This window comes from Gracilinanus agilis, chromosome 2, assembly GCF_016433145.1.
Source record: "Gracilinanus agilis isolate LMUSP501 chromosome 2, AgileGrace, whole genome shotgun sequence".
NCBI lineage: Eukaryota > Metazoa > Chordata > Mammalia > Didelphimorphia > Didelphidae > Gracilinanus > Gracilinanus agilis.
In genome coordinates, this window is record NC_058131.1 from 78786417 (window position 1) to 78814122 (window position 27706).

At 34.3% G+C, this 27706-nt stretch overlaps 1 protein-coding gene across 1 annotated transcript in view; it reads left to right on the forward strand.

Annotated features, from left to right (window-relative positions):
• WWOX (WW domain containing oxidoreductase) overlaps nucleotides 1-27706 on the forward strand; it is a 1184703-nt gene that overhangs the window by 75663 nt on the left and 1081334 nt on the right. The window contains exon 5 of the mRNA XM_044663258.1: nucleotides 14811-14917. Within this exon, the coding sequence (XP_044519193.1) occupies nucleotides 14811-14917 (107 nt within the window). The remainder of the gene's footprint in view (nucleotides 1-14810; nucleotides 14918-27706) is intronic.

Below are 27706 nucleotides of genomic sequence, written 5' to 3' on the forward strand. Positions count from 1 at the left end.
CTTCCAGTATTGTGCCATTTCTTAGGTCTGACAAATGTACTGTCAATGCCTTTTCATATGTCATTAATAAAAATGTTGAATTGTACAGGGTCAAGGACAGATCCTCTCTAGTCGAAATCTCCTACTCAGTTAATATCAAACCAAATAATGTTTCTTTTTGGGTTTGGCCATCTAGTAAGCTCTGAATTAATTCATTTGTTGTTATTGTTGAGATGTTTCAGTTGTGTCTGACTCTTTGTGCTCCTATATGGGATTTTCTTGGCAAAGATACTGAAGTGGTTTGGTAATTCCTTTGCTATCTCATTTTACAGATGAGGAAACTCAGGCAAACTGAGTCAAGTGTCTTGTCCAGATTCACATAGCTAGTAAATGTCTGAAGCTGGATTTGAAATCGAGAAGAGTCTTCCTGACTCTAGGCCTAGCATTCTATCCACTGTACCTCTTTGCTCCTAGTTGCCTCTCTGAATACATTTAATATAACTATAATTTAACCATTGTTTCTTCTTCTTGCCCATAAGAACAGGACTAGAGACTTTTAGATGATTTGCTAAGTTCTAAGAATATTATTCATAAGTTGGATAAGCTTACCATCTGTGTTTTCCATCCAGATAATTAATCAAAACATTAAATGGCATTTGCCCTATACACAGATTCTTTAAATACTTCAAAAGAGACCTCTATTTTAGTCATTAATGACCAGCTTTGGGTCTAGCTTTTCAACCAGTTCTTCATCTGCTTAATCATTTTATTGTTTAGCCCACCACTTTCTGTGTCATTCCTAAGTTGAGTATGTTGACAAATGCTTTGTTAAAATTTGTAAGATTTCTCTCTTCTACTGGGATACTAATCTAATACTTAAATGATCTGTGGTCTTGTGGATGTGAAAGTTTTGCTGTGATGCAGACTACTACCTATTTATTTTTGCCCCTTCTGTGCTGTTCAATTTTCTTCCTCTCATAATTTGCCTTTGGGTCTACCAGACCTACTGGGGGGCCTTCCTCCCTTTCTCTTGGCATAGAAAGATTGCCAGTGGAGCACATGGGCTATTGATCCACTGTTCTCACTGTGTGATTAGTTCACTAATCTATTAACCCTGTTAGAAAAGGAAATGAGGTCTGGCATGAACTGTTGTTCTCAGGGCAACCCTTTTTCTAGATGTTGACCAATCAGTTCTTTAAGAATTCTTCTAGAATTTTGCCAGAAATCAAGTTAATTGGCCCATAGTTTGCAGACTTTTCTTTCTGCCTTTTGTTTGAAAATATTTGCATTCATTCAACCCTATAGAAACTGTTTTAGACTTTGTGATTTTTCAGAGGTTAATGACTGTAGGCCAACCTACTTCATTCCATGTAATGTGTTGGGTGCTGGGTAGATAGAAGCTATTTAATAATCTTGGTGAAAGGTGATTAGGGCCTCCACTAAAGTGGTAGCTCTATGAGTAGAAAGAAAATGGTGGACAAAATATAAGATGGCAGCCATGAGAAGTGTCATTTAGATAGAAATGGCAACTAATTGGAAAAGGGCTGAAAGATTGTGAAGAGTTGAGGATAATTCCAAATTATAATCTTTGGAGGCAAGAAGAATGGTGGCTTCTTTGACAGAAATAAAAATGTATGGAAGAATTGGGTTATTGGAAAATGATAGTGAGTTCTGTTTTGGATATGTTGAATTTGAGCTGTTTCTGGGATATTTACTTTGAAATATTGAATAGTAATGAGGGACTGAAGTTTGTGGAAAAAACAGGCTAGTTGTGCAAGGTGTACCAAAATTCTTAGTGTAGTTTTATTTTTAAGCTTTAATAACTTCAAAAGTATAGATGTTACAGATTTATAAAATTTCATTTGAAAATTTAATTATATAAATATCTTTTATACTTACTTAATTTCTTGAATTTGAATTTTTATTTTTAGTCATTATATGTGACAATTCCTGGGTGACATTCTTAAACCAGTGAATAAGTAGAGGAGGTCTTCCTTTTTGGACATGTTGGAAATCTGATCTTTGTTAGATATTCTCTTGTGAAATCATATCATACTATAATTATTGTATTATTATGTGTCAAAACCACATCTTTGGATGATCTTAAGGATAGAAATAATATTAATTCTTTTAGTCACTGAGCAGCTTCTGTTTAGAATCAATTCACAGTTTTGTGTATTGTGTGTATTGATTCTAAGACAGAAGAATGGTAAGGGCTAGGAAATGGGAGTTAAATGACTTGCCCAGGGTCACATAGCTAGGAAGTGTCTGAGGTCAGATTTGAACCCAGGACCTCTCATCTCTGGGCCTGCCTCTCAATCCACTGAGCCACTCAGCTGCCCCCCAAAGTGTCAAATTTTAATAGGAGACATGAATATTTTAAAAATTGAAACAATCTTTAAAATGTTTTTAAAAAATAAATTAAAAAGTTAAAATTTTTTTTCCAGATAACATGTTAGTATAATTTTAAGTAATTGTTTTCTGACATATTATGATTCATATTCTTTCCTTCCCTCCCTCCCATTCCTCTATCTTCCTCAAGATGACAAATAATTTGGTATAGGTTGTACATATGTTATTATGCAATACATATTTCCATGTTCATCATGTTGTAAAAGAAGACATATCACTTACACTAGAAAAAAATTCATGGAGGAAATAAAGTGAAGAGTGGTATGCTTCAATTGCCATTCAGATTTTGTCAGTTCCTTGTATGGCAGTGGATATCCTTTTTCATCAGGAGTTTCTTGGATTTCTGTATCCTTGCATTTCTGATAATAGTTATTCACAGCTGATCATTATATTTTATTGCTATTACTGTATACAATATTCACTTGGTTCTGCTCACTTAAAATTTCTTATCTATTTATTTTTTACATTCTTTTCTTTTTAAACTGAGTTCCAAACTTTCTCCCTCCCTCTCATACCTTCTCCACCCATTGAGAAGGCAAGCAAAATATCACTTATATAAATGTAAAGCATATTTTCATATTACCTATATACAAAAATAAAGTGACAGAATTATGCTTCCATTTGCACTCAGTTCATCAGTTCTTACTCTCGAAGTAGATAGCATTTTTTCATCATGAGTCCTTTGGAATTGTCTTGGATTATTGTATTGCTCAGAGTAGCCAAGTCTTCTCAGTTGATTGTTATTACAACATTGTTATTACAGTGATCAGTGATCTCCCAGTTCTCACTTTACTTTGCAGTAAGCCTAGTTTATTTACATTAAAAATTTGTTGATCAGTATATCCACTTTCTTTAGTTATTCTTCAACACAGGATGTTTAACTACTGTGTTCTCATCTATATGGCTTACCTCTCTAGTAATTTCGACATTATACATTTGAACTTAATTTTTAAAGAGATAAACAGATAAAAGCTATAGTAAAAGTTTTCTCAGTAGCCACTTCATTTCCATTTTCTCTCACTCTTTTCTTTTTTTCACTTTAATATTTTATTTTATAATTATTATTTTATTTAATAATATTCCCAATTACATGTAAAATACTTTTTGACATTCTTTATTTAAATTCAAAATTTTTTTGAGTTCACATCCCCCAATTGGAGAATGGCTAAACAAATTGTGGCATATGATTATGACAGAATATTACTGTGCCATGGAAATAATGTGCCTGCTAATTAAAAAAAAAACTTGACAAGAACTACATGGGATAATAAACAGTAAAATGAATAGAATCAAGAGAACATATACAGCTACAGATATAATATTTGAAGAATAACTAGTGAGTGTCATCTCCAGAGAATGAAATGAATAAAATGGAAAAAGAAAGACATAACCTATATATACATATCTGTTTGCTGGATGATGCCTTCTATGATGGGAAGTAGTTGAGATAGTTAGAAATAAATTCTGTTAATAAAAAAATAAAAAGAAAAGAAAATTTTGATTTCTAAAATTTTCCCCCTCCTTTCTGTTTTTCCTCCCTTAGAAATTAAGCAATTTGATATAGGTTGTACATGTATGAGCATTAAAAACATATTTTCCATATTAGTCATGTTAGAATAAGGCACAGATTTAAAAAAAATTCTTCTTTGAAGAAAATTAAGCAAAAAAATAGTATGCTTTGATCTGTGTTTAGACTCTACCAGTTTTTTTTCTTAGAGATGGACAGACACCCCTCTGCCTTCCATTTTGTATCAATTCATGTAAGTCTTCCCAGGTTTTATTGAGAGTATACTGCTCCTTATTTCTTATAGTCCAATGGTATTTCATCACAATTCTTTCACTGTCTTGAATAAATTTGAAGTTTTTGTTTAAATTGCTGCTCTGCCAAGAGTAATAACATTTTTATTGCAACATTCACTTGATACAAGAGTTAAAAACAATTTATTTCTATTGTTGTAACACTGTTCTTTGTAATTATTAGTAAGCTACAAATAAGCTGATGTAAGTTTAAATTTTTCCTTTATTTCATTTGCATCTTTTATAATATTTTCATTCTATATGTTCAGAAATGTTGGTATCTTGTCCTATTTTAGAATCATTGTGACCATATTCAGTGACATCAAATTTCGGTTCTAATATTATAAAAAGGCCTCTTCTTTTTTGCATTAGCTGATTCAGATCGCCATCTGAAGTGTTCTTTATTTTGTCCATTTTGTTAAGGACTCTTAAAAAAATTTAACACCACTGCCAGTAATGTAGGCTGCAGCAGAAGTACATCACATCCATACACGCTAATGGACAAGTGCAGATTAAAACATTTTTTTATTAATTGAATTTTGGCTTGCACTAAAGATGAGGTGGTATCACTTTTTTCCATACTAAATTACTTTGTGCTATTTCAAATTGTGGTAATTGCAACCTATCTGTGCTTTTAGGATTTCCCTATACCTTTTAAAAATTTAAATAAAAAATACATTTAATTGTGACCTTTTTGTGTTTTGTAATTTTATTTTATTTTTAACCCTAACTTTATCACATAATAGATAAAATGAGTTTTTCTACATATAAAATCAAGTAGAGAAAGTGGACAAAATATGAAACTGAATTTTTTCTTAAGTTTGGTTTAACTTTACCCTGTAACTTTCAGCACTGCCCTGCTTGTCTGTTTTCTTCTTGTTTTCCTTTTACTGACATTTCTGCATTTTACAAATATTTCAATGTCCCTCTTTTTTCCTTTTTAGCAATCTTTTTTTCTATTTGTGAAATAATGTTAGCCACATTAACATATTAACATCAACATATTAGCCATATTTCAAAAAAAAAGTAAAGTGAGAAAATTATACTTCCATTTGTATTCTGAGTTTACCAGTTTTCTCTCTGGAGGTGGCCAGCATTTTTTTCTTCCCGAGTCTTTTCAGAATGTCTTGGATGATTGTTTGAATCAGAGTAGTCAAATCTTTCACAGTTGAACATTATAACAATATTGCTGTTACTGTACCACAAGATCCCAATTCTTTTAACTTCACTTTGTACCAGTTCATTTGACTTCCTGGGTTGTTGTTTTTTTTTTTCCCCAAAATCACTCCCCTTGTCATTTCTTTTAGCACAATAGACCCTATCACAATCATGTCACAGCTTGTTCAGGCATCCATCCCTTAATTGATGAGTATCTCCTCAACTTTTAATTCTTTGACACCCCCAAAAGAGGTGATACAAATACTTTTGTACAAATAGTTCCTTTTTCCTTTTTCTTTGTTGTCTTTGGGGTATAGACCTAGTAGTGATATTGCTGAATCAAAAGGTTCCACATAGCCCAGTTTTATAGCCCTTTGGGCAAAGTTTCCAGTGGTTCTCCAGAATGTCTGGATCAGTTCACAACTCCACTAACAGTTTATGAGTATGCCTGTTTTCTCTCATTCCTTCTAGAATTTGTCATTTCCAATAGGTATGAGGTGTTGTATTAATTGCATTAATTATAGTTGTATTGATTGCATTTCCCAGTTGCAGCAGAGAGTTTCCCATTATATCTTTTTGACCAATTGTCTGACCACCCTACTGTCTCTGGGCTGAGAGCTCTGAAGTTGCTGCTGTTGCTGCTGCCACTTCCAAGGCCCATTGCTGGTGCTGCAGTTATGTGTATTCTGGGCTGGCTCCACTCCTCTTATAGATCTCCCAAGTTCTTTTAGGTTATCTCATTCTGACCTGTTGCTACTCCAAAATTTGATTTAAGGAGTTATTTTTTTTTTAAATCCTTGTACTTCGGTGTATTGTCTCATAGGTGGAAGAGTGGTAAGGGTGGGCAATGGAGGTCAAGTGACTTGCCCAGGGTCACACAGCTGGGAAGTGGCTAAGGCCGGGTTTGAACCCAGGACCTCCTGTCTCTAGGCCTGACTCTCACTCCACTGAGCTACCCAACAGCCCCCAGGAGTTATTTTAAAATTACTTGGAAGGGAGTATTTGGAGAGTGCAGCTGGGTTGCTGCCTGTAATCCACCATCTTTGCTCCCCCACTCCTTTACAGTTTTTGTCACAAAAAACATTCTTTCCTCAGCTTTGTTTTATTTAAAAAATTGTATTTAAATATTTTTTTGTTTGAATTCAATACTATCTTCTTGTAATTTAGCTAGTTTAATTTTAAACATTGTTATAAAGTTAATTTTTTATAAGATGAATCAGGTTATGAAATTTAGTAAACCATTGCCTTTATTATGTTGCACAAATTTTGGCACAGTGGAAACTTGGCTAAACACTACTACATTTAGTTAATTATACTATCATCAGCTACATTGTTATAAGAGTAAGGAATGCTTTTCTCATGGGTTTGAAATAGTTCTATAGCAGTAGATAGCATTATTAAACTTGTCTTTTCTTTGAGAAAACATTTCACAGATATTATAATAGAAAAAATGTGGTGATATTTGCTAAGATCTACTATATTTTCTGCGTTCGGTATCCTAGTTGTTAAAGAAGTGATTGTCAAACATTACATATCTTGAAGCTCAACTACCTAGCACATTTCTCAATTAAAGCAAAATATGGGGCAGAAGTCATAGAAACAAATGATTGAACCTTAAATTCCTAAGACCAGAGAAGAAAGCATATTTGTACTTGTTGCTTCCATATTTTAAGTCAGACCCATAACTTCACTACTTTAGGAATGAAGAGTTATATTTGTATGATTGTTCCTTCTATTGATGAAAATCATAGCCCATTCATGTCTTACCAAGCTTTTATTGTCTGTGCTGCCCAGAAAAAAAAATGTTTCCTGGTTCCCAACTCTCTGGCAATGAAACTCTCTGTATTCTCCTTTGGTCTTTGGACATTGTCCATTTATAGGCATAATTAAAGCTTTTTACAGCTTGGTTGGACTTGTCAGGGTTACACATCCTTTAAGACCTCTCAAGTCAGTCATATTTCAGTAGAGGAAGACAAATCTTTCAATAACATGAATGTTGGGATGAAGTTGTGATCTGCTCAGTGTGGATACCATACTCAACAGTTTAAATTGCTGTCTTTCCATGCCTTCTTATTCTGCACGACTCTTGTTTTTATTCTGTAAATATGTTTTTCATATGTATTTCTGTTCCCACAGTTCTTTCTCTTGATATGGATAGTGTTCTTTTTCCTAAGTTCCTCTAGATTGTCCTGGGTCATTGCACTGCTGCTATTAGAAGAGTCCATTACATTCGATTGTACCACAGTATATCAGTCTCTGTGTATAATGTTCTCCTGGTTCTGCTCCTTTCACTCTGCATCTATTCCTGGAAGTCTTTCCAGTTCACATGGAATTCCTCCAGTTCATTATTCCTTTGAGCACAATAGTATTCCATCACCATCAGATACCACAACTTGTTCAGCCATTCTCCAATCGATGGACACCCACCCCCTCCCATTTTCCAATTTTTTTGCCACTACAAAGTGTGTGGCTATAAATATTTTTGTATGCATATTTCTCTGTATTATCTCTTTGGGGTACAAACCAAGCAGTGGTATAAAGCTCTTTGCACATAATTCCAAATCACCCTCTTTTTTTTTCTTTCAATTTTGTTTTGATTGTATCTTATTTTGGCAAATCAGTGGTAAATTACATGGCTTATTTAGAAATGACTTCCACACTGGTAACCATTGATTTATAAAATCAGTGGTTAAAATGGTCAGTTAAAAAATTCATTTTCATTTGCTTTTCAATCTTTTTTGATGCTTTTCCCTATACCTGGCACTTCCTTATTTCATTCTTGAAGGAAGTATTCATGAAATAAAGATGTGAGGCTTATCTGTAATTCATGTATTCTCTATATTTTTGGCTTATTTCTCTTTTATAGTAAAAAACATTTTTACAGTATTTTAATTTTTGCAATGCACTTTCCTTTTGAGGAAAGTTCTTTCTTTGAATGAACTACATTTTCCACTATTTTTACTGTCTTCCCCAATGCCTGTCTTTTTATTATTATTAAACTATTAATTTGTATTATTAATTTCCAACTTGAATATTAGGATATAATTTAATTTGGAATGTTTATCAGGTACTTTGTATAATTTTCTTCTTATTTTTGCTGATTCCTTTTTCCAATCTTAAGTCAGTGAGTTGTTTCATGTCTTATCTCTTCTTTTTTTCAACTCCTATTATCAAATTAGCTATAGTTATTTTCATGGAGTTTTTTTTTTTTTTTTTTTTGCAAATGTTGCCATTGGCATTGCATTAAAAAAATGACCAAATATCACTTGAAATTGTCTTTCTTATTGTTTTTGGACTGTAAAACCAACTCTGCTGATTATTTTTTTTGTTTCTCCTTGAAGAACCTCAAAATCATTATTCTTTTTAGCAACATGTCTCATTTTCTGCTTTCATTTATAGTAGAATATAAATATTGATATGATTCAGTCTTATCCTAAATTTTTTTAATAGGTCATTAGGCAAGACTATTACATTGAGGGTATCATAATCTAAATCTACGTTTACATGAATTTTCTAAAAATTGTCTTATTAAATTTTCAGTAATTAAAAAAATCAAAATAACTTGTTATTTTGGCAAAATAACATTAATAAATGGGTAGCATTTTGGTGCAGTGCTTTTCTGCATTTAGCGGGGCTAGTCCTCAGAAAGTAAATATAGTCTGTTGAAGAAATTATACTTGAAGCCTTTTCAACACATTAGACTATGGAGCAGTCTACACTCCAATGGAAAAGCCATAAGAAATCAGAATCACTTTTATCCCCACAGGAGGCCTCCTAATAAGACATCATGGGGGAAGATAGTCCTTCTTCTATAATAAATGTAGGCAATTCTGTGAAAAGAGGAATCTGGATTCAGAATACCTGAGATCTATAACATGGTCTACTTCAGTGATTCCCAAAGTGGGCGCCACTGCCCCCTGGTGGGTGCTGCAGTGATCCAGGGGGTCGGTGATGGCCACAGGTGCAATTGGGGGTGGTGAATAACTGTAAGGGGGCGGTGATAGTATGTGACAGAGGGTGCTAAGTAATATTTTTTCTGGAAAGGGGGCGATTGGCCAAAAAAATTTGGGAACCACTGGTCTAGTTGGTATGTAGCTAGGTGACTGTGGACAAGTCAGTTGATTTAATCATTAAAAAAATTAAGGGCTTTCTTTGTTTTAGATACTCTTAAGCATTGGTGAATGATAAAAATGAGAAAGTTGCTTTCCTGAAGGAATTTATGTTATATTTGAAGGAGGAGGGGGTTATGATATACAGACACAATACTATAGTACAGGACAGAGAGTTTTAGAGTTTTGAGAATAAAGAAGAGATTTTGACAGAGCCTTTTAGGAAAACTTGGAGAAGAGAATTCCTCAGCCTAGGAAGTCTTAATAGAGCATGTGTCACCTAAGCTAAACCTTGAGCAAAATTAAGCATTCTGAAATCCAAAGATGAGGAAAAGATGTAATTTAGGCAGGGAGCTAGGTAACAGTATATTGAGTCATGACTTGATAGTATAATTTGTCTAGGATATTGACTGTGAAGGAATGTTATGTCTTTTTTTTTTAAAACCCTTACCTTCTGTCTTGGAATCTGTACTTTAGATTGGTTCTAATGCAGAAGAATTGTAAAGGCTAGACCATGGTGGTTAAGTGACTTGCCCAGGGTCACACAGCTGGGAAGTGGCTGAGGTTAGATTTGAACTCAGGACCTCCTGTCTTCAGACCTGGCTCTCAATCCACTCAGCCACCTCGCTGGCCCCAGAATGTAATAAATCTTGAAAGATACCTGACATATACCTCTTTAAAGTTTGAAGAGCACTTTATATATGGTATCTCATTTGATCCTTACAACCACCTTGTATTTATTACCTCTATTTTATAGGTGAGATAACTGAGACTGAGAAATGTAGGATGACTTGCATAGGGTTTCACAGTCAGTAAGAATTGAAATCCAGATCTTCCTAACTCCAAATCAAATGCTGTCACATATTATATATACAGGAATCTTTATCTTCATTTTGTACTTGCGCAAACTGAGGTATAGAGAAGTAAAACTACTTATCCATCATCAGAGCTAAGTGTTGGAGGTCGAGTTTAAATTCAATTCTTGCACTTTGCACTGTGTGTAGACCTCTTTCTGCCTCACCATCCCATTCTGTTCAGAAGCAGATCATGGCAGTAATTGTCAGGTAATTTATTATTTTATCCTATCACCATTGGGGAATCATGTAAGAATTTTGAACAGGGAGATAGCCTGCAAAGCTCTGTTAGGAATGACTCTGAGGGTGCCTACTCTACGTTTCAGCTTCCTTTTCCATAAAATGGTGATGATAATACTTGCAATCTGGGAAAGCTTTGCAAGTTAATTACAGTTATAAGAATGCTTTTGTACCAAGGCTGTTCTCTTGTTCCAGTTAAGGTGTGAATGGGAGCTTTGAGATGTAGTTCTAATATTGTGGTAGTCCTTTTTTACCCCTCTTTTGTTAGCAAAAAAGGGAAGAAAAATACATATGATCATTTAATTTAGTTGAAAATTCAGAAGAGATCTAGAAGCCTCTTTAGGACTCTTTTTCCTCCCTTTTACTTTTTATAATTTTGGGAAAATTCTTTTGAATTGAAAGTGAAGTAGTTTTTGGTTACTTTACTTTGCTTCCATATGGCTGTTAGCATTTCATTAGACTGATTGACATAGCACATCAGTCAGCAACATTTCTTCTGGGTGCTTATTTCCATCAGGTGCTGGAACAGCTGGCCTGCAAATGCTGCTGTTGTTTTTTTCTATTTCTTCTCCTTAAAGATATAAGTACTTTTTGAATCCTGGAGGTACCACTATTATACATTGGTGCCTTGGTCTAGTATTTCTGATGACTGATCCCTACCTGGTAATTTTGTGGTGTGCAATAGTAGAAGGAGCTGTGGCTTTGTTGCTGGAGGACATGATTTTGAATTCTGGCCCTGCTGTTTAGCACTGGTGTGACCTGGGGCAAGGCATCTAACTCTCTGGGCCTTATTTTCTTTATAAAGTAAAGGGCTTAATGAAATGACTAATGACCTCTGAGGTCTCTTCCTGCTCTAAAACTATGTTCCTGTGATCCTAGGAATCTAATTCTACTTCTTCTACACACATGAAAGAGACAAACTTTGATATCCTTAATGACCTTGATTGACTTCTTGTATCTGCATTTCTCCAACCTACAGGCTCTCCACTAGGTCCTGCCCTCATCATCTCATTTATATTATTGCAACAGCCTCCTAATTGCTTCCATACTTTTTTCTTCCCAATCTATCCTTCATATAGTTGCCAACCTAATATTCCTAAGATTCAAATGTGACCTGGCCACTTCACTTTTTAGACATTTCAGTGGCTTTCCCTTGTCCACAAAATAAAATATGGCTTTTTCAGCCTGGCCTTTAAACCCTCCACTTTGTGGAGCTTATTTATCTTTTTTTTAGATTTAGTTCAGATTATTTCCCTTCATGCCCTCTACTTTCCTGTCAAAGTGCCTAATAGCTGCTCTTTGAACTTGACATCCCATATTCCAGCTCTAAGGCTTTGTATGAGCTGTCCTCTGTGCCTACCTTTACCTATCCCCATCATTCACCTTGTCTCACCCTCACTTCATTCAAGATTTAGCTTAAGTTCTACTTCTAGCTCAAAGACTTTCTAGATCTCTGTTGTCAATATTTTCTCATCAAGGTATTTTGTGTTTTTCTATCTGTATATAAATCTCCAGTGACTACCACAATGTTATTCTTATTGTAGGTACTGAATTTGTTGAATTAAATTACTTGTTGAATTAAATTCTATTGAAACATAGAATGTTAGCATCACCTGTTAAGATTTTTTTTTAAAATGAAGTCTAGATTGTAGGACAGGGAACAGTGTTTAAAATAATAATAGATATCTTACTAGCTTTCTGTTGTTCAGTTGGGTTCTTGAGTCAGATTAGAGACTTGGAAGTGGCCCCAAACATTGTTATGTATTTTACTGTTATTTATTAAAAGAACTCTTCTTTTGAAAATAACCTTGTAAGTTAGGTTGCACAAGTATTATTATCCCCATTTTGAAGATGAGGAAAAACCAAGTTAACTTCCTGAGGGTTAACTGGTGAGTAAGTGGAAAATCCAATACTCTGAATACAAGTCCACTTCTCTTTGCATTTACCTGTTTTAAATTATATACAAATTGACTGACATAATTTCTTTCTCTCATTTTTGCTTTCGCCCTTTCTTTCCTGAACTCTTATCTTTATTACCTATATCTGTTCTCTCCCTGCTTTTTAATACAATTGATTTTACCTGTATAAGTACTTTCAGGAGGGTTTTAGTGAGATTCCATAATGCATATTTCCTACTATATAAGGTTTTTAATGTCATATAAACCTCTCCCCAAAATGACAACTATTTACAATATTTTGTGAGTATGAAACTAATTCCCCCACACTCAGGTCTCAATAGATAACCATGTCCTGCTGATAAAACAATTTTAGGACAAGGTGAATTCAGTTCAAAACTTGAACTTATATGTAGAAAAGTTCAGGTTGACCTGAATACCCAGTCAGTTTATAATCTGGGATATGCAGTGCTATGCTTGCCTTTGAAGTTAAAGAAGAATCTAACTTTTAAATTAGGGGAGGAAGAGGGAGGTCTGGGAATTGGTTGAGAGGCTAAGCAACACCACAATTTCTCCAATTTGTTTGAAGAAGATCTGGAGGTTTTAGTGGATTGCAAATTCAGTATGAATCATTGGGGATATCATAGCTACAAAAGCTAATACAATCTTAATTTGCATTGAGTGGAATAGTGTGCTAAATTAAAAAGTGGTAGTCCTACTATACTTTAGCCATGTAAGACCCATCAGTTAGTTAATAGACATTTTTAAAAAGTATTTACTATGTATCTAGGAATCTGCTAAATGCTGGGTTTCTGAAGAAAGGCAAAAATCCTGTGGTCTCATAGAATTAATATTCTTATTGTACTATAAAACCATAGATTTGAAGTTAAAAGAGAACTTAAAGCCATTTGTTTGTTTGTTTCTTTTATGAGAAAATAGAGGTCCAGAATAGTTAAATGATTTATCCCGGGTCAGACAGATGGTAAAATGGAAGAACTGAGATTTGAACCTAGGTCTTCTACTCCTAGTATTGTATTTTAGATTATTATATTTAACTTTAGGCACTGCCTTTAAAAGATATTCAGAGTATTCAGAAGATGGAAAATAGGATGATGAGGAGCCTTGAGACAATGCCCTAAGAGTATAAGTTGAATAAACTTGGGGATTGGTTTAACTTGAGGGAAAAAAGCAGAGACTTGATAGTCATCTTCACATATCTGAAGGACTAAAGAAGAAGGTAAGATTTATTCTGCTCAGCCACAAAGATCCATAGGAACAATGGATAGAAATTAAAGAGAGGAATATTTAAACTTGATGTAAGGAAAAGCTTCCTAAAAGAATAGTGGTCTGCTTCAGGAAGTATTATATTCCCTTTCAGTGGAGATCTTCAGGCAAAGGCTGAATGATCACTTCTTTGGGAGCATTTGGAGGGGATTTATTTAAAGTCACAAGAGGCAGCTAAGAGGCTCAGTGGGTAGAGATCTAGGTCTGGAGTCAGAAAGACCTGAGTTCAGATCTGTAGTGTGACCCTGGGCGAGTCACTTAACCTCTATTTGTCTAATCCACTGGAGAAGGAAATGGCAAACCACTTTAGTATCTTTGCCAAGAAAACACCATATATGGTCACAAAGAATCAGACATAATTGAAGAACAACAAAAATTTAAAGATACAGGTTGATTACAAGACTTCTGTGGTCCTTTTGACCACTAGGTCAGGTGCAGTGCTGTGTTTTGGGAAATAAAAGTATAATCAATGATATATCGTAGAGTGCATCCTTTATGGAAAAGTTACAGAGAGAGCTACATAGATAAGTCAATACAAGATAAGCTGAGGAGTAAGAGAACAAACAATAGCAGTAGGCAGGCTATCAGGAAAGACTTCATGAAGCAATTGCCATTTAATCTGGGCCTTGAAGGGAACTAGAGATTTAAGGAAGTAGAGCTGAGAGGGATGAGGAGAAAGCCTATGCAAGCACATGACAAGGGTGGATGGAACATTGAGTTCAAGGAGTAGACAGTAAGGACATTCATCTGCAGGGTATACTTTGTGAAGGGGAGTGATATGATACAGGTGGAAGGATTGGTGGGAGCCCAGTTTTAGATGACTGCTTCTTACCCTAAAGGAAATGAAAGCCTCTGAAGAATTCTAAGCCAGAGAATAATAAGGTAAGGACTATGATGGTGAATAGGTTTAGGTGATGGGAAGGAGAGAGGGAATGGCATTATGAGCCAGTATTTCAAATTTAAGATTATGAAATTATCACAATTATATAGATGGCAATATCTAGATTATGACTATCCCACACGGAGCTAAGCTGGTCTTTTGCCAATATATACATCCTCTGTTCTTTCTTTCTTTCAACTAGGATTTGAAACTGCAAAGTCTTTTGCTCTCCATGGTGCTCAGGTCATCCTGGCCTGCAGGAATATGGCAAGAGCTAATGAAGCAGTGTCACGCATTTTACAGGAGTGGGTAAGAAAGCAATTTATTTAAAAATGCAGCATGTATATACTTGTAAATAATAGGAGGTTTGGATTTTCTTTAGTTTTGAATATAATGATTTTCTTTATTACAAAAATCATCCTTACTTTGTATATATATTATGCATATATTATAAGGAAACCATGCAAACTGAATTTGCTTACTGTTCATCACACATCTTTTTTTTCATCGTCAGCAACTTTTATTAAGTTTATTCTCTGCATAAAGCATCATACTAGGCATCAGGAATTCAAAGATGCGTGTGCAATAGTCTCAGACTTTAGGGAGTTTGCCTTCTATTTGGGATCTGGATATGGTACAACATGGATCATTGAGTGTAATTAAAGGCAATTTGAGGAGGGAGAAGAGTATATTTGCTATTGGAAATCAGGAAAGGTTTCATTTGAAATTTGCAACATGATGAGTTTGGGAAAACAAACCTAGATGTCTAGTTTTGTTGGAAGTTAGAGACAAGGGAGTAATGCAAATAAGACCAAAGGTTTAGTTGGAGGGAGTTTGTGGAGGGCTTGGAATGCCAGGTTAGAAATTTTATAATTTATCTTAGCTGTAGTAGGGAAACTATGGTAGACTCATGACCAGAGTATGACTTATGACTTGTGCCTTGAAAAGATCATAGATTCTTAGAATCTGTAAGAGACTTTGGAGGCCAATCATGACTAGAATCACTACATAATCAACAAATGGTCATCCAGTCTTTGCTGGAATACCTCCTGTCAGGAGGAAGCTACTATGTCCCAAGATAGTCTTTTCCATTTTTTAATAGCTCTAATTTTCAAGAAGTCTTTCCTTATATTTAAGGAAGTCTAAATTCATATTTATGCATCTTCTGCTTATGCAACGAGTTTTGCCCTCTGGGGCCAAGAAAAAATAAGGGCAAGCCTTCTTTTCAAGAGAGCCTTCAAGTACTTATAGATAGCTTTTGTGTTCCTCTTCTGCAGGCTAACTGAACTTTTATGTGAATTATGGGAAATGTTTATATATGTGATCTCTACTTTATGCGTTCAGTCCTCATATGTCATAGGCTTATGGATCTTTACTGTTCTGGATACCTTCTAGTTTATCATTGTCTTTCTAAAAATGTCATCCAGAACAGAATATAATAATTCAGATGTGTTTGATCAGGACAGTTAGTATAAAGGTACTATTATTTCCCTAGTTCTGGAAAATATGTTCTCTAAATGCAGTCTGAAGTTGCATTAGTTTTCAAATCTTACTGTTGACTCAGTAATCTTACTACTTAGGCTGTTAAAATCTGTGAATTTTTTATGTCTAGTCACAGAACCTAGTACATGTCATATTCTACTTGTGAAAGTGACTTTATGAAACCAAGAATGAGATTTTAGATTTATCACTATATTATATTAATCTTTTTAAAAAATTTAAAAATATTTTACATGGTTATAATATTCATTTTCTCTCCCTCCCCTCTTCCATCCCTATTCCTGGAGCTGACAAGCAATTCTACTAGATTATACATGTGTTATCACTTGATACCTATTTACATTTTATTGATTTTTGTGATAGAGTAATCTTTTAAAAAACAAAACCCCAAATCCGATACCCATTTAACAAGTGATAAATCATATGTTTTTCTTCTGCATTTTTACTCCCACAGTTCTTTCTTTCAATGTGGATGTCACTCTTTCTCATAAGTCTCTCAGGATTGCCCTGGATCATTGAATTGCTATTAGTAGCAAAGTCAATTACATTTGATTATTCCGTAATGTTTCTATTTCTGTGTACAATGTTCTCCTGGTTCTATTCATTTTGCTTCATATCAGTTCATGGAGGTCTTTCCAATTTATATAGAAATTAAGAAGTTTATCATTCTTTATAGCACAATAGTATTCCATCACCATCATATACCATAATTTGTTCAGCCATTCCCCAATTGAGGGACACCTCCTCATTTTCCAATTTTTTTCCATCTCAGAAAGCATGACTCTGAATATTTTTGTACACAAATTTTTCATTATTATCTCTTTGGGGTATATCCCTGGATCAAAGGGCATGCATTCTTTTTAAGCCCTTTGGGCATAATTTCAAATTGCCTTTCAGAATGGTTGGATCAATTCACAAGTCCACCAGCAATGCATCAGCATCCAGATTTGCCACATTCCCTCCAACATTTATTATTTTTCTTTACGGTCATATTGGCCAATCTGGTAGGTGTGAGGTGGTACCTCAGAGTTGCTTTGATTTGCATTTCTCTAATCAGGAGGGATTTAGAACATTTTTTCATGTGATTATTGATAGTTTTGATTTCATCATTGGAAACAAGTATTCATATCCCTTGACCATTTGCCAACGCTTGATTTCTTTTACATTTGACTTAGTTCCTTATAAATTTGAGAAATTAGATCTTTATTAGAAATTTTTGTTATAAAAATTTATTACATAAGATTAAAATTCAATATAGTGCATGGGTCGGGGTGGACGTGATTGAGGGTGTGGACTCGAAACTACCACACCAATGCAACTACCAACAATTTGGAAATTGGTCTTGATCAAGGACACATGACAAAACTAGTGGAAATGCTCATCGGCCATGGGTGGGGGGAGTGCGGGGGGGGGGGTGAAGGGGATAGGAGGAGCATGAATCAGGTAACCATGTTAAAAATGTAGATTAATAAATGTTAAAAAAAATAAAATAAAATAAAGCAAGTTTGAGATTAAAAAAAATATGCAATGAAAAAAAAATTCAATATAGTGTTCTAGCCCTTGACCATTATCAAAATTCAATCTAGTGTTCTAGCCCTTGACCATTATCATGTTAGCTATCCTGCCCAGTTGTGTTTCCTCTGAAGAACTGATGAACATAACATAATATGTCTTTATAAAAGTCATTGACTAAAACGATAAATAGCATTGGGCAAAGTACCAATCTCTGGGATGCCTAAATGGAGACTTTTTCTAAATTTGAACCATTAATTAGTATTAAATCTTTCCATTTACCAGTTTCTATTTCACTTACTATACATTTACTTTGCTTATATTTCTTTATATTTTACACAAGAATAGGAAAGGGAGGTGAAAATGAATACACAAGGAAATGAGAGCGAGGATAGTTGGGGAAATTATCTCACATTATTAGATTGTGGAAGTAGAAGATTATATATAGAGAAGACTATAGAAACAGGGGGAAGGTATGGAGGATGGATAACAGTTGAACCATATTTTAATTTGAACTTGTCAAAAGTGGACAAGAGGCTGGGGGCAGCTGGGTAGCTTAGTGGACTGAGAGCCAGGCCTAGAGACGGGAGGTCCTAGGTTCAAATCCGGCCTCAGACACTTCCCAGCTGTGTGACCCTGGGCAAGTCACTTGACCCCCATTGCCTACCCTTACCACTCTTCCACCTATAAGTCAATACACAGAAGTTAAGGGTTAAAAAAAAAAAACAAAAAAAAACAAAAACAAAACAAAAAGTGGACAAGAGGACCTCTGAAGAAATTATTAAAAATTAATATGAGACTAAATAAGTTAACCTTAAAGAACTAGTGGATCAAAGAACAAATCATATAATAAATCAATAATTTTCATTAAAGATAATGACAATGAGTCAATATACCAAAATGTTTTGGGATGCAGCCAAAGTAGTCCTTTGGGGAAAATTTATATATCTAAACTTTTTCCTGAACAAAAGAGAGAAAAAAACAGATGAATAAATTAGAAATCCAACTAAATATATTAGGATAACAACAAATTTTTACAATAAAAAACCATAACAGAAAGCCTGAAAATAAAATAGGAGATATAACAAAATTGAGAGCAAAAATCTACTTGTTTAGCAAATAAAACTGAGCTAACAATAGGTAAACCACTATTTTGATTAAAGAAAAAACAAACTACCATTGTCAAAATGAAAAAAGTGAATTGACAATAGATGAAGCAACAAAAAATTTATTAGAAGGTATCCTGCTCAGTTATAGACCAATAAAACTGATGATTTAATTTAAATGGAAGAATATTTACAGAAATATATAGTGTTCAGGATCACAGAACAAGATATAGAGGACTTAATCTAATCTTAGAAAAAGAAATTGAACAAGCCACAAATTATTCCCAAAGGACAAAATAAATAACAAAACTAATATTGGGACCAGATGTATTTATGAAATGTTGGAATGAATTTTTATCAGATGTTCAGAGTATGATGAATTCTAATATTATACAAACTGAAAAAAATTAGGATAATAAATATTCCTACCAAATTCCTTCTGAGATACAAATATGGTCTTGGTGCCAAAACCAAGGGGAGTCAAAACAGAAATAAAACTATAGATGAATATCCCTAATGAATGTTGATGCAAAAAAATCAAATAAAATATTAGCTAAATGATTATCTATACTTTACAAAGTTTATATACTATGATCGGATTGGATTTATATTATTAATGAAGGATTATTATTTCAATATTAGAAAAACAAAAAAATCACTTGAGTATATCAATAGATGCAGAAAAATCTTTTTAAAAGATATAATTCCCATTTATTTAAAAAACACTAGAAAATATAAGAACAGATGAATCTTTCCTTAATATGATAAGTAGTATCTAAAACCAATAGCCAGTATCATATGTAATGGGGATTAAATATAAGCTTTTTTAATAAAATCAAGAGTAAAGCATGGATTTCCATTTTCAACATTACTATTTAATGTAGTGCTGGAAATACTTGAAATAGCAATAAGGCAAAAGAAATTGAAAGAATAAGTGTTGGCAAAGAGGAAACAAAAGTATTACTTTTTTGCAGATGATAAGATGGTTTACTTAGAGAACTGTGCAAACTCAACTAAAATTAATTAAAATAATAACTACAGCAAAGTTCCTGGATATAAAATGAACCCCTTATAAATCATCAGTATTTTTGTTACCAGTAAAACCCAACAGGAAAAGATAGAGAATTTCAATTTAAAATTACTACAGGATTATAAAATAGTTGAGATTCTACTTGTTACACACACACACACACACACACACACACACACACACACACACACACAGTGACTATATAGAACTACAAAATATGCAAATACAGGGATACATAAATAGAGAAATGTTAATTGCTCATGTTTAGGCTGATCCAATATCTTAAAAATGGTATTATTACTAAGATTAATTTTCTTTTTTGTCTGCTTTTACAGAACTAGATCAAATAATTAGGAAACTCATCTGAGGAACAACAGAAAGTTTAGAATCTTAAGGGAAAGGCTGTAGAGAAAACATTCATAACCAAATAAAGTATAGAAAGGATCAGAGAATCTAAAATGGACAATATTGATTATATAAAATTAAATTTTTTTGTGTAATCTAATTCAGATAAAATTAAAAGGAAAGCAAATAACTGGGGAAAAAATTCCTTACAGCAAGTTTCTCTGATCAATGCTCATTTCTAAGATGTATGGGGAACTGATTCAAATTTATAAGGATAAGATTCATTTCTCAGTTGTTGCAAATCAAAGGATATAACCAAGCAGAAATTCCTAATTATCTATGGCCATGTAAAAATGCTCTAAATATTAACAATTAATGCAAATTAAATGGACTCATATTTTACCCCATACCCATCAGATTAGTAAAGCTGACAAGAAAGAAAAATGACAAATGTTGGAGGGAGTGGAAGTTAACAGGTATATTAATAATCATTGGTGGAGCTTTTAATTGTTAACAAGCATTCCAGAAACTTTCTGAAACTATGCCTTAGAAAAGTTACTACAGGGGCAGCTGGGTAGCTCAGTGGATTGAAAGCCAGGCCTAGAGACGGGAGGTCCTAGGTTCAAATCTGGCCTCAGCCACTTCCCAGCTGTGTGACCCTGGGCAAGTCACTTGATCCCCATTGCCTACCCTTACCACTCTTCTGCCTTGGAGCCAATATGGCTCCAAGAAAGAAGGTAAGGTTTAAAAAAAAAAAGAAAAGGAAAGTTACTACAATAAACCCATACTGCCCCCCCCCCAAGAATTCAAAGAAAGAGGAACTTGATCAAGAATTGTAGAAATATTTATAGCAGCGCTCTCTCTCTCTCTAACAAAGAAATGGAAACTAAGAAGATAATTGTCAATTTGGAATAATCTGAACAAATTTTATTTTATGAATGTGGTAGAATATTAATCTACTATAAAAATGATGAAGAGATCAGTTTTAGAGAAATATTTTGAAAGACTTATATGAACTGATATTGTGTGAATGGAACAGAACTGTAAGAACAATTTATATAGCAACAACATTGAAAGATCCACAACTTAGAAACACCTAAGGACTTAGATCAAAACACAGTGATCAGGGAGCAGGTATTTAGCTTCTAGGCCTAGAGATGGAAGGTCGTAGGCTCACATCTAGCTTTTGACATTTCCTAGCTATGTGACCTGGGCATATCACTTAACCCCCATTTCCTAGCTTTTACCACTCTTCTGCCTTGGAATCAATTCACAGTACTTCTTTCAAGACAGATTGTAAGAATTTTTTAAGAATGCTTTAAAAAATGTGATCAATTATGATTCCAGAATACCTATGATAAAAATATTGCCCATTTCTTGGTAGAGGAGTACCTAATCATTGTGTAGATTGAATTGTACATATATTTTTAGCTTGGCAAATGCAAGAACTGGTTTTGCTTAAGATACAAGTTTGTTATGAGAGTTTTGTTTTTCTTTTCATGGGAAAAGTTGAGAGGCCGATAATTGATTTTTTATTTGAAAAATTAAATTAACAAAATAAATTAGGGATCATCAACTGAGAGTGATGAGAGTGGCATATAGAGTATAGAGGAATTTTGAGGACAGAATAATCCTACAATGCTTCAGTTCTGTGGAAGAGCCCATTAATTCCTTGTTGGAGGAACTAATGTCTAAGGAGCATAAGTAATAATTCAGCAAAAGAGGATGAGGAGTAACAGTCGAATAGGTAGTAAGAGAATCAAGTGATAGTAGTCCCCAGGGAGAAAATGATTTAATTAAACAACTCTTCAGTTAATAGACATTTATTAAGTACCTACATTCCCATTTGACAGATATTGTACAAGGCAAAGGGCATGCAGAAAAACCCCAAATAAAACAACAGCCTTTGCTCTCAGGGAGTTTAATGTTCTTTTGGTGAAAACAATTCATACATACAGCTATGTATATACAAAACAAATACAAGATAATTCCAGAGGATAGGCATTAGCATCTTGGGTATCAAAAGAGGCCTCAGGTTGGAAGTATTGTTGAGTTGAGCCTTAAAGAAGTCTAAAGATTATAAAAGGTATAGATGTAGAGGAAGAATGTTCCAGCCACCTGGGACAGCCTGTGCTAAGAGAGGGGAGATGGAATATCACAGGTGAGGAACAGTAAGAAGACAAGTTTGTTTAGACTGTAGAGTACATGAAAGGGAAGTGCTGTGTGTAATTAGCCTGGAAGGGAAGAGCAGAGCTGTAGTCAAGCAAAATGAATACACATCGTACTGATATCCAAAAATGTTCAACTGTTGAATACTACCGGTGAAAACCTGCTTGATCTATACGAAGAGCTACACCAAGGGTATCCTCAGTTCATGTTTAGATGACTCCCATAAATATTTGTATGGATAGGAAAGTAGAGGTCAGGAGTAACTGATGTTCTCTTGGTTTTCTGTTTTTGGTATTTATAGGGCTAGTATTTTTTATACTTCTTTCATAGCTTCCCTTCATTCATGTACTTTATATGTCCCTCCATTCTCCAGAATTGTCTTACTTCTAGAATAGTTCTCTCTCTATAATTGCACCAATCTGGCTGCTTTCCCCTATCTTTCTTCTCTTTAGTTCCTTTTATATCTCTTATATAAGGACATCAGGACATGTGATGAATTCAAGTATGATGTTCCTACTATTTTTTTTTAAACCCTTACCTTCTGTCTTGAGTCAATACTGTGTATTGGCTCCAAGGCAGAAGAGTGGTAAGGGCTAGGCAATGGGGGTCAAGTGACTTGCCCAGGGTCACACAGCTAGGAAGTGTCTGAGGCCAGATTTGAACCTAGGACCTCCCGTCTCTAGGCCTGGCTCACTGAGCTACCCAGCTGCCCCCCGCCCCCCCCACTATTCTTAATTAAGAAAAGTGTTGAACTAATCTGTTCCTTTTTTCTCAAGGATTATATAGACGATGACCTATTGACACATGGTGGGTGGTGAGTGATCTATGACTTAGAGGGACTCCAAGGAACAGGGGTAAAGCATGTCATCAAGGAATCAACCCATAAATCAACAAAAATTTATGAAGTATGTCCTATGTGCCAAGAATTGTATTAGAGACTGGGGATACAAATACAAAGAATTAAAAAATCCTTATTCACCATGAGTTCATATTTTAATTAAGGTAGATGACAAGTATATATAGAAACATATAGCACAAATATAAAACCAATAAATGCAAATATATGTAAATTAGTTAAAATAAGGTATTTTCAGAGGCAGGGTACTAGAAGTTGAGGAGATTAAGAAAGCCTTCATTTAGAAGATAGTGCCTGAGCTGCATCTTAAAGGAAGATTCTGTGAAGGGAAAGTGCGTTTCAGGGAAGGATTATGAGCAATGCAGACACCCAGAGATGGAGCTACTTGTGTGGAACAAAGATTTGTATCTCTTGTGCACAGCACAGTCCCTGGTACATATATAGTAGGAGTCTAATAAATGCTTATGGGTTGATTGACTTGCACATCTCTGGGTTCATTGAATATTATCAGATTGTTTATACCCCTGAAGGTGTGTCCCTTCAGCTTTTAGCACTATTCACAGTAGTTTTCTTCCGGGGCCCAATTTCATTACCACTGAGTAAGATTTGAATGTTAATCCAATATTTCAGTACCAAGAACTTAATGGATTTCTTTAGAATATCATTCATTATTAAAGATCTCCCTTGTAGAGCTTTTGAAATATTTTTTCTGGAGATTTAGTTATTTAATGTAATTTACAAATATAATTTAAATGAAACAGTCCACATCGAATTGTACTTGGAGCTTACATCTAATCACTACTAATAATGATAATTTCATTTATAACATGCCTTCCTACTGAGAGGTTTTTAGGATGCAACAAAGTTTAAAGTAAAATAAGAAATGAAAACTATTACAAGAGAATAAAATGTACACTGTAGAAGTAAACAAACCTTTTAAAGAGCCAATCAGTTTAGTATAATTAAAAAAGGAGGGGGAAGAAGTGTATCAGGCTCCCCCTTCTCCCCATTTAAGCGTAAAATAGTTCTTTTTTAAAATTTTATTTTTTAATTGCTAAATTGATCATTTCTATACAATTATCAAAGCACAAAAGAGGATTCTGGATAAAATTGTGAATCTTATTTTTACCCTAATTGCTTAAAAATACATATATATAATTTAAATTTTGCAAATGACTTAAAAAAAACTTTACCTTCTTAGAATTGATGCTAAATATCAATTCCAAGGCAGGAGAACAGTGGTAAGGGAAACTCTGATATTGGATTAATATTGTGGAAGGGAAATTTTAGGAGGTAGAGGGAAAGGTAGGGTAGATAGGGAAAGGAAGGCAGTTGGGTGAAAGGAAGCTTGATGAAGGGAAGCCAGGGTAGCCTCCAGCCCAAGTAAGGGAAATTGACTCGAGTCCTTCTGAGCTCAATAAAGATCAGGAAACAACTTAAGAGTATAGAATAGCTGGGTTTATTTAGTTTGGGAAAAGTTAGGTAAGGAAAAGGGCAAGGAGTTAGATCTCCAAGGGGACCAAGGTTCTCCTAAAAAGCCAGTCCACTGGTCGGGGGGTGGTGGTGGTAGTAGGGTTTTGGAGGGGGGGTTGGAAGGCGCTCAGGGGGAAAAAGGTGTGAAAACACAAAGGAAGTGGGAGATGTCTGAGGAAGTTAGGGTAGAGGACACTGGGAGAGGTAGTCTCCCAGGGTTGGTGCATTTCAAAATGCACAATATCCAATAACTTAAAGTATTATATTTTACAAGATTTCTTAATAATAACACGAAGTAGAAGAAATAACAAGAACAAAAGTAAAACCTGAGTAAAATTCTCCTGTCTCTCACCTTACCCCACCTCCACAGCCCACAATCCAGGGGGAAAAGAGGGAGAGGGGCAGAGCTACACAAAATTTTATCTACAAAACATAAGGATGAAAGTGGGATGCTGGGATTTATAGTCCTTGGGAGCAGATTTTAATTACACAGTAACATACTTGCCCCTTCTGCAGATGACTTTAAATTTGCATGTCACAGAAACTCATACTAATAAAAATGAAATGAAAAAGTTAGAAAGCTTTATATCTGTTGGAACTACTAGTTTGGCCTCAGAAAAGTGATTTTGTTAGTCATCAAATTCCAACAAGTTATGTATCCAAATGCTTCACTTTCAGTGGACTGCCTAAACACAAAAAACTGTTAAAGCAATTAATATTATTAACAATTGTTGATTGGGAAAAGTTCATCTTAGGTCAATTAAAGGAGTCGTTTAACTTCTTTCCTTTGAAAAAAACTTTTATTGTATTGTGTTGAATTTTGTGTAATTGAAATGTGTTCTAAATAAGCCCTGGATTTGATAGGAAGTCATGAACTACTGCCTTAGTTCAATAATAGGAAGAAAAAATAAAGTCATATGGCTGTAGAATGTTTTTAGCTAAAAGGAGTCTGAGAACATTTAGTTTAATTCTCCATGTTTAACTGATTAGAAAACTGAGGCTCCAGGTTCCATGGCTTTGAATCCAGCTGTCCTTATTCACAGTAGTATTTTTCAGTTCATTTTTGTAGCATCTTGGTATTAGTCCTAAAAATGCTTTTTAAACAAAATATTCCACTTCCACCATCGTTGTTAAAAATGATACACTAAGTCCCCATCATTGGGAATTACCCAAGAAATTTCAGCTAATTTGGTCCATACCTGTTTTTGAATTTGCATTTTAAATTGAATACTTTAATAGAGACGAGATAAACATGAAGCTCAATTCAATTCAATAAGCATTCATTCATTTCTCACTTCTTAGTTTCAGAGCATTTTGCTAGGTGTAGATGATATGAAAATTGAATACCATATAGTCCTTGCCCTCCAAAAGCTTCAATTGAAAGAGAATTGGATTACAGCACATTGATATTTAACTTTTAAAACAAGTTAGAATATAAGAGAATAGGAGGGATCAAACAGATTCTGGGAATGGACTGTTCACTTTTAGATGGGAGTTTCAAAGATTTATACTGGAGCTGGACATTAAAGGGAAGAATTTTTATAAGAATTTATGGGATGAGTCTAGGCCTATTTTAGGCCTGAGATAAGATGTGCACAAAAGTACATAGGTTGGAGAAGGTAGTATGAAAGTAGATGTTCAGCAATTTAAAATGAAGAGTGCCAGGTAGGGGAGAAGAGAGAGATAAAGTTTGAAGTCAGATTGGAGTGAGTTTTTGAGGACTTTGAATTTCAGATTAAGGAGTTTTTATTTTTTTCTGGAAGTCTTGGGGGAGTCACTGATCAGATTTAAAATATATAACTTCCCATCATTCACTCTTAAACTTACCTCATTTCCATTCTCTGCCCATTTCATTCCATCTCTGCCTCAATATCTTTGTACATGCTGTCTGTACCTTATGCTTAAAATGTTCTCTCTCCTCAGTTCAGCCTCAGGGAATGCCTGCTTCCTTTCAGGGCTCAGTTTCAGTGTCATTTCTTCTATAAGACATTTACTGATTCTTGTAGTTTTACATTCTCCCCAACCCCATCACCCTATATTTACTTATCTATGAACATATTCTATCCTCTTAGTTAACTATAAGTTTATTGAAGGCAGGGACTGACTTATTTTTGTCTTTGTATCCACAGTGTCTAGCACTATGCCTAGTACTTAACAAGCAGTTAATAAATGCCTCTTAATTGATTAAAAATATTCGTTCTTCTTCTACATGGACTTAGCACAATGTTTTATTTATACATGAAAATAAATGATCATATCTTTTAGTATGTATCTTACTTTGGAGTTCCATTCACTCCACTTGACATTCAGGATACTAAGATATCATTTAGTCCATTCAAGGAGAAAATTTACTTAAATGGACCTTAGTGGCCTGAAGGAGTGGATCTCTGAAGTAAGCAATTTACTTTCTTCTCACTCTCAAGATACAACCTTTTATTTCATATGATGCACAAAACACTTACCGTTCTACTTATGTTGCTGGTTTGACCTTTATTGTCATAGGACCAGGAAAGACACTTTCTCAGATAATAAATAATTCATTCTCCATGTAGTCAGTATCAGCTTCTAAAATAACCTGAGTTTACTTCATCTTCAGAATACCTAAGACTTGTAGTTGGTACTTATTCTCAAACTGTCCATTTAATACTTTAGTTATAAAATGTTTTATATTCTTAGTCTTGAATAGTATTTGAACATTGTCTCTGCTTCTTTATTTTCCTTGCCTTCACCTGCAGTCTTAAAGTCAACCCAATTTTAAATCCTGTATCAATTCTGTAATATGAGTTTTTCCTGTGAAACTCATACAAAATTTGCTGACTTTAAAATTTCACTCTGTCATGTGAAATTCAAGTCTGATGCAACAACCTTTCATTAATGTGATGATATACCCTGAGCTCTTGATTAAGCAATTTTCACACATTTCAAAAAGATAAATATGTCCTTTCATAATTTTTTTAACTAATGGTTGAAAGGCCTGTTTATGACCAGCAAATATTTAACCTGTCATTGAAAAGGAAAGCAGTATCTGACTTTTCATTTTTATTATTAGGGATTTACTAAGAGCCTTTGATGTTCTGCATGCATTTTGTTAAGTATGGTAGTTATCA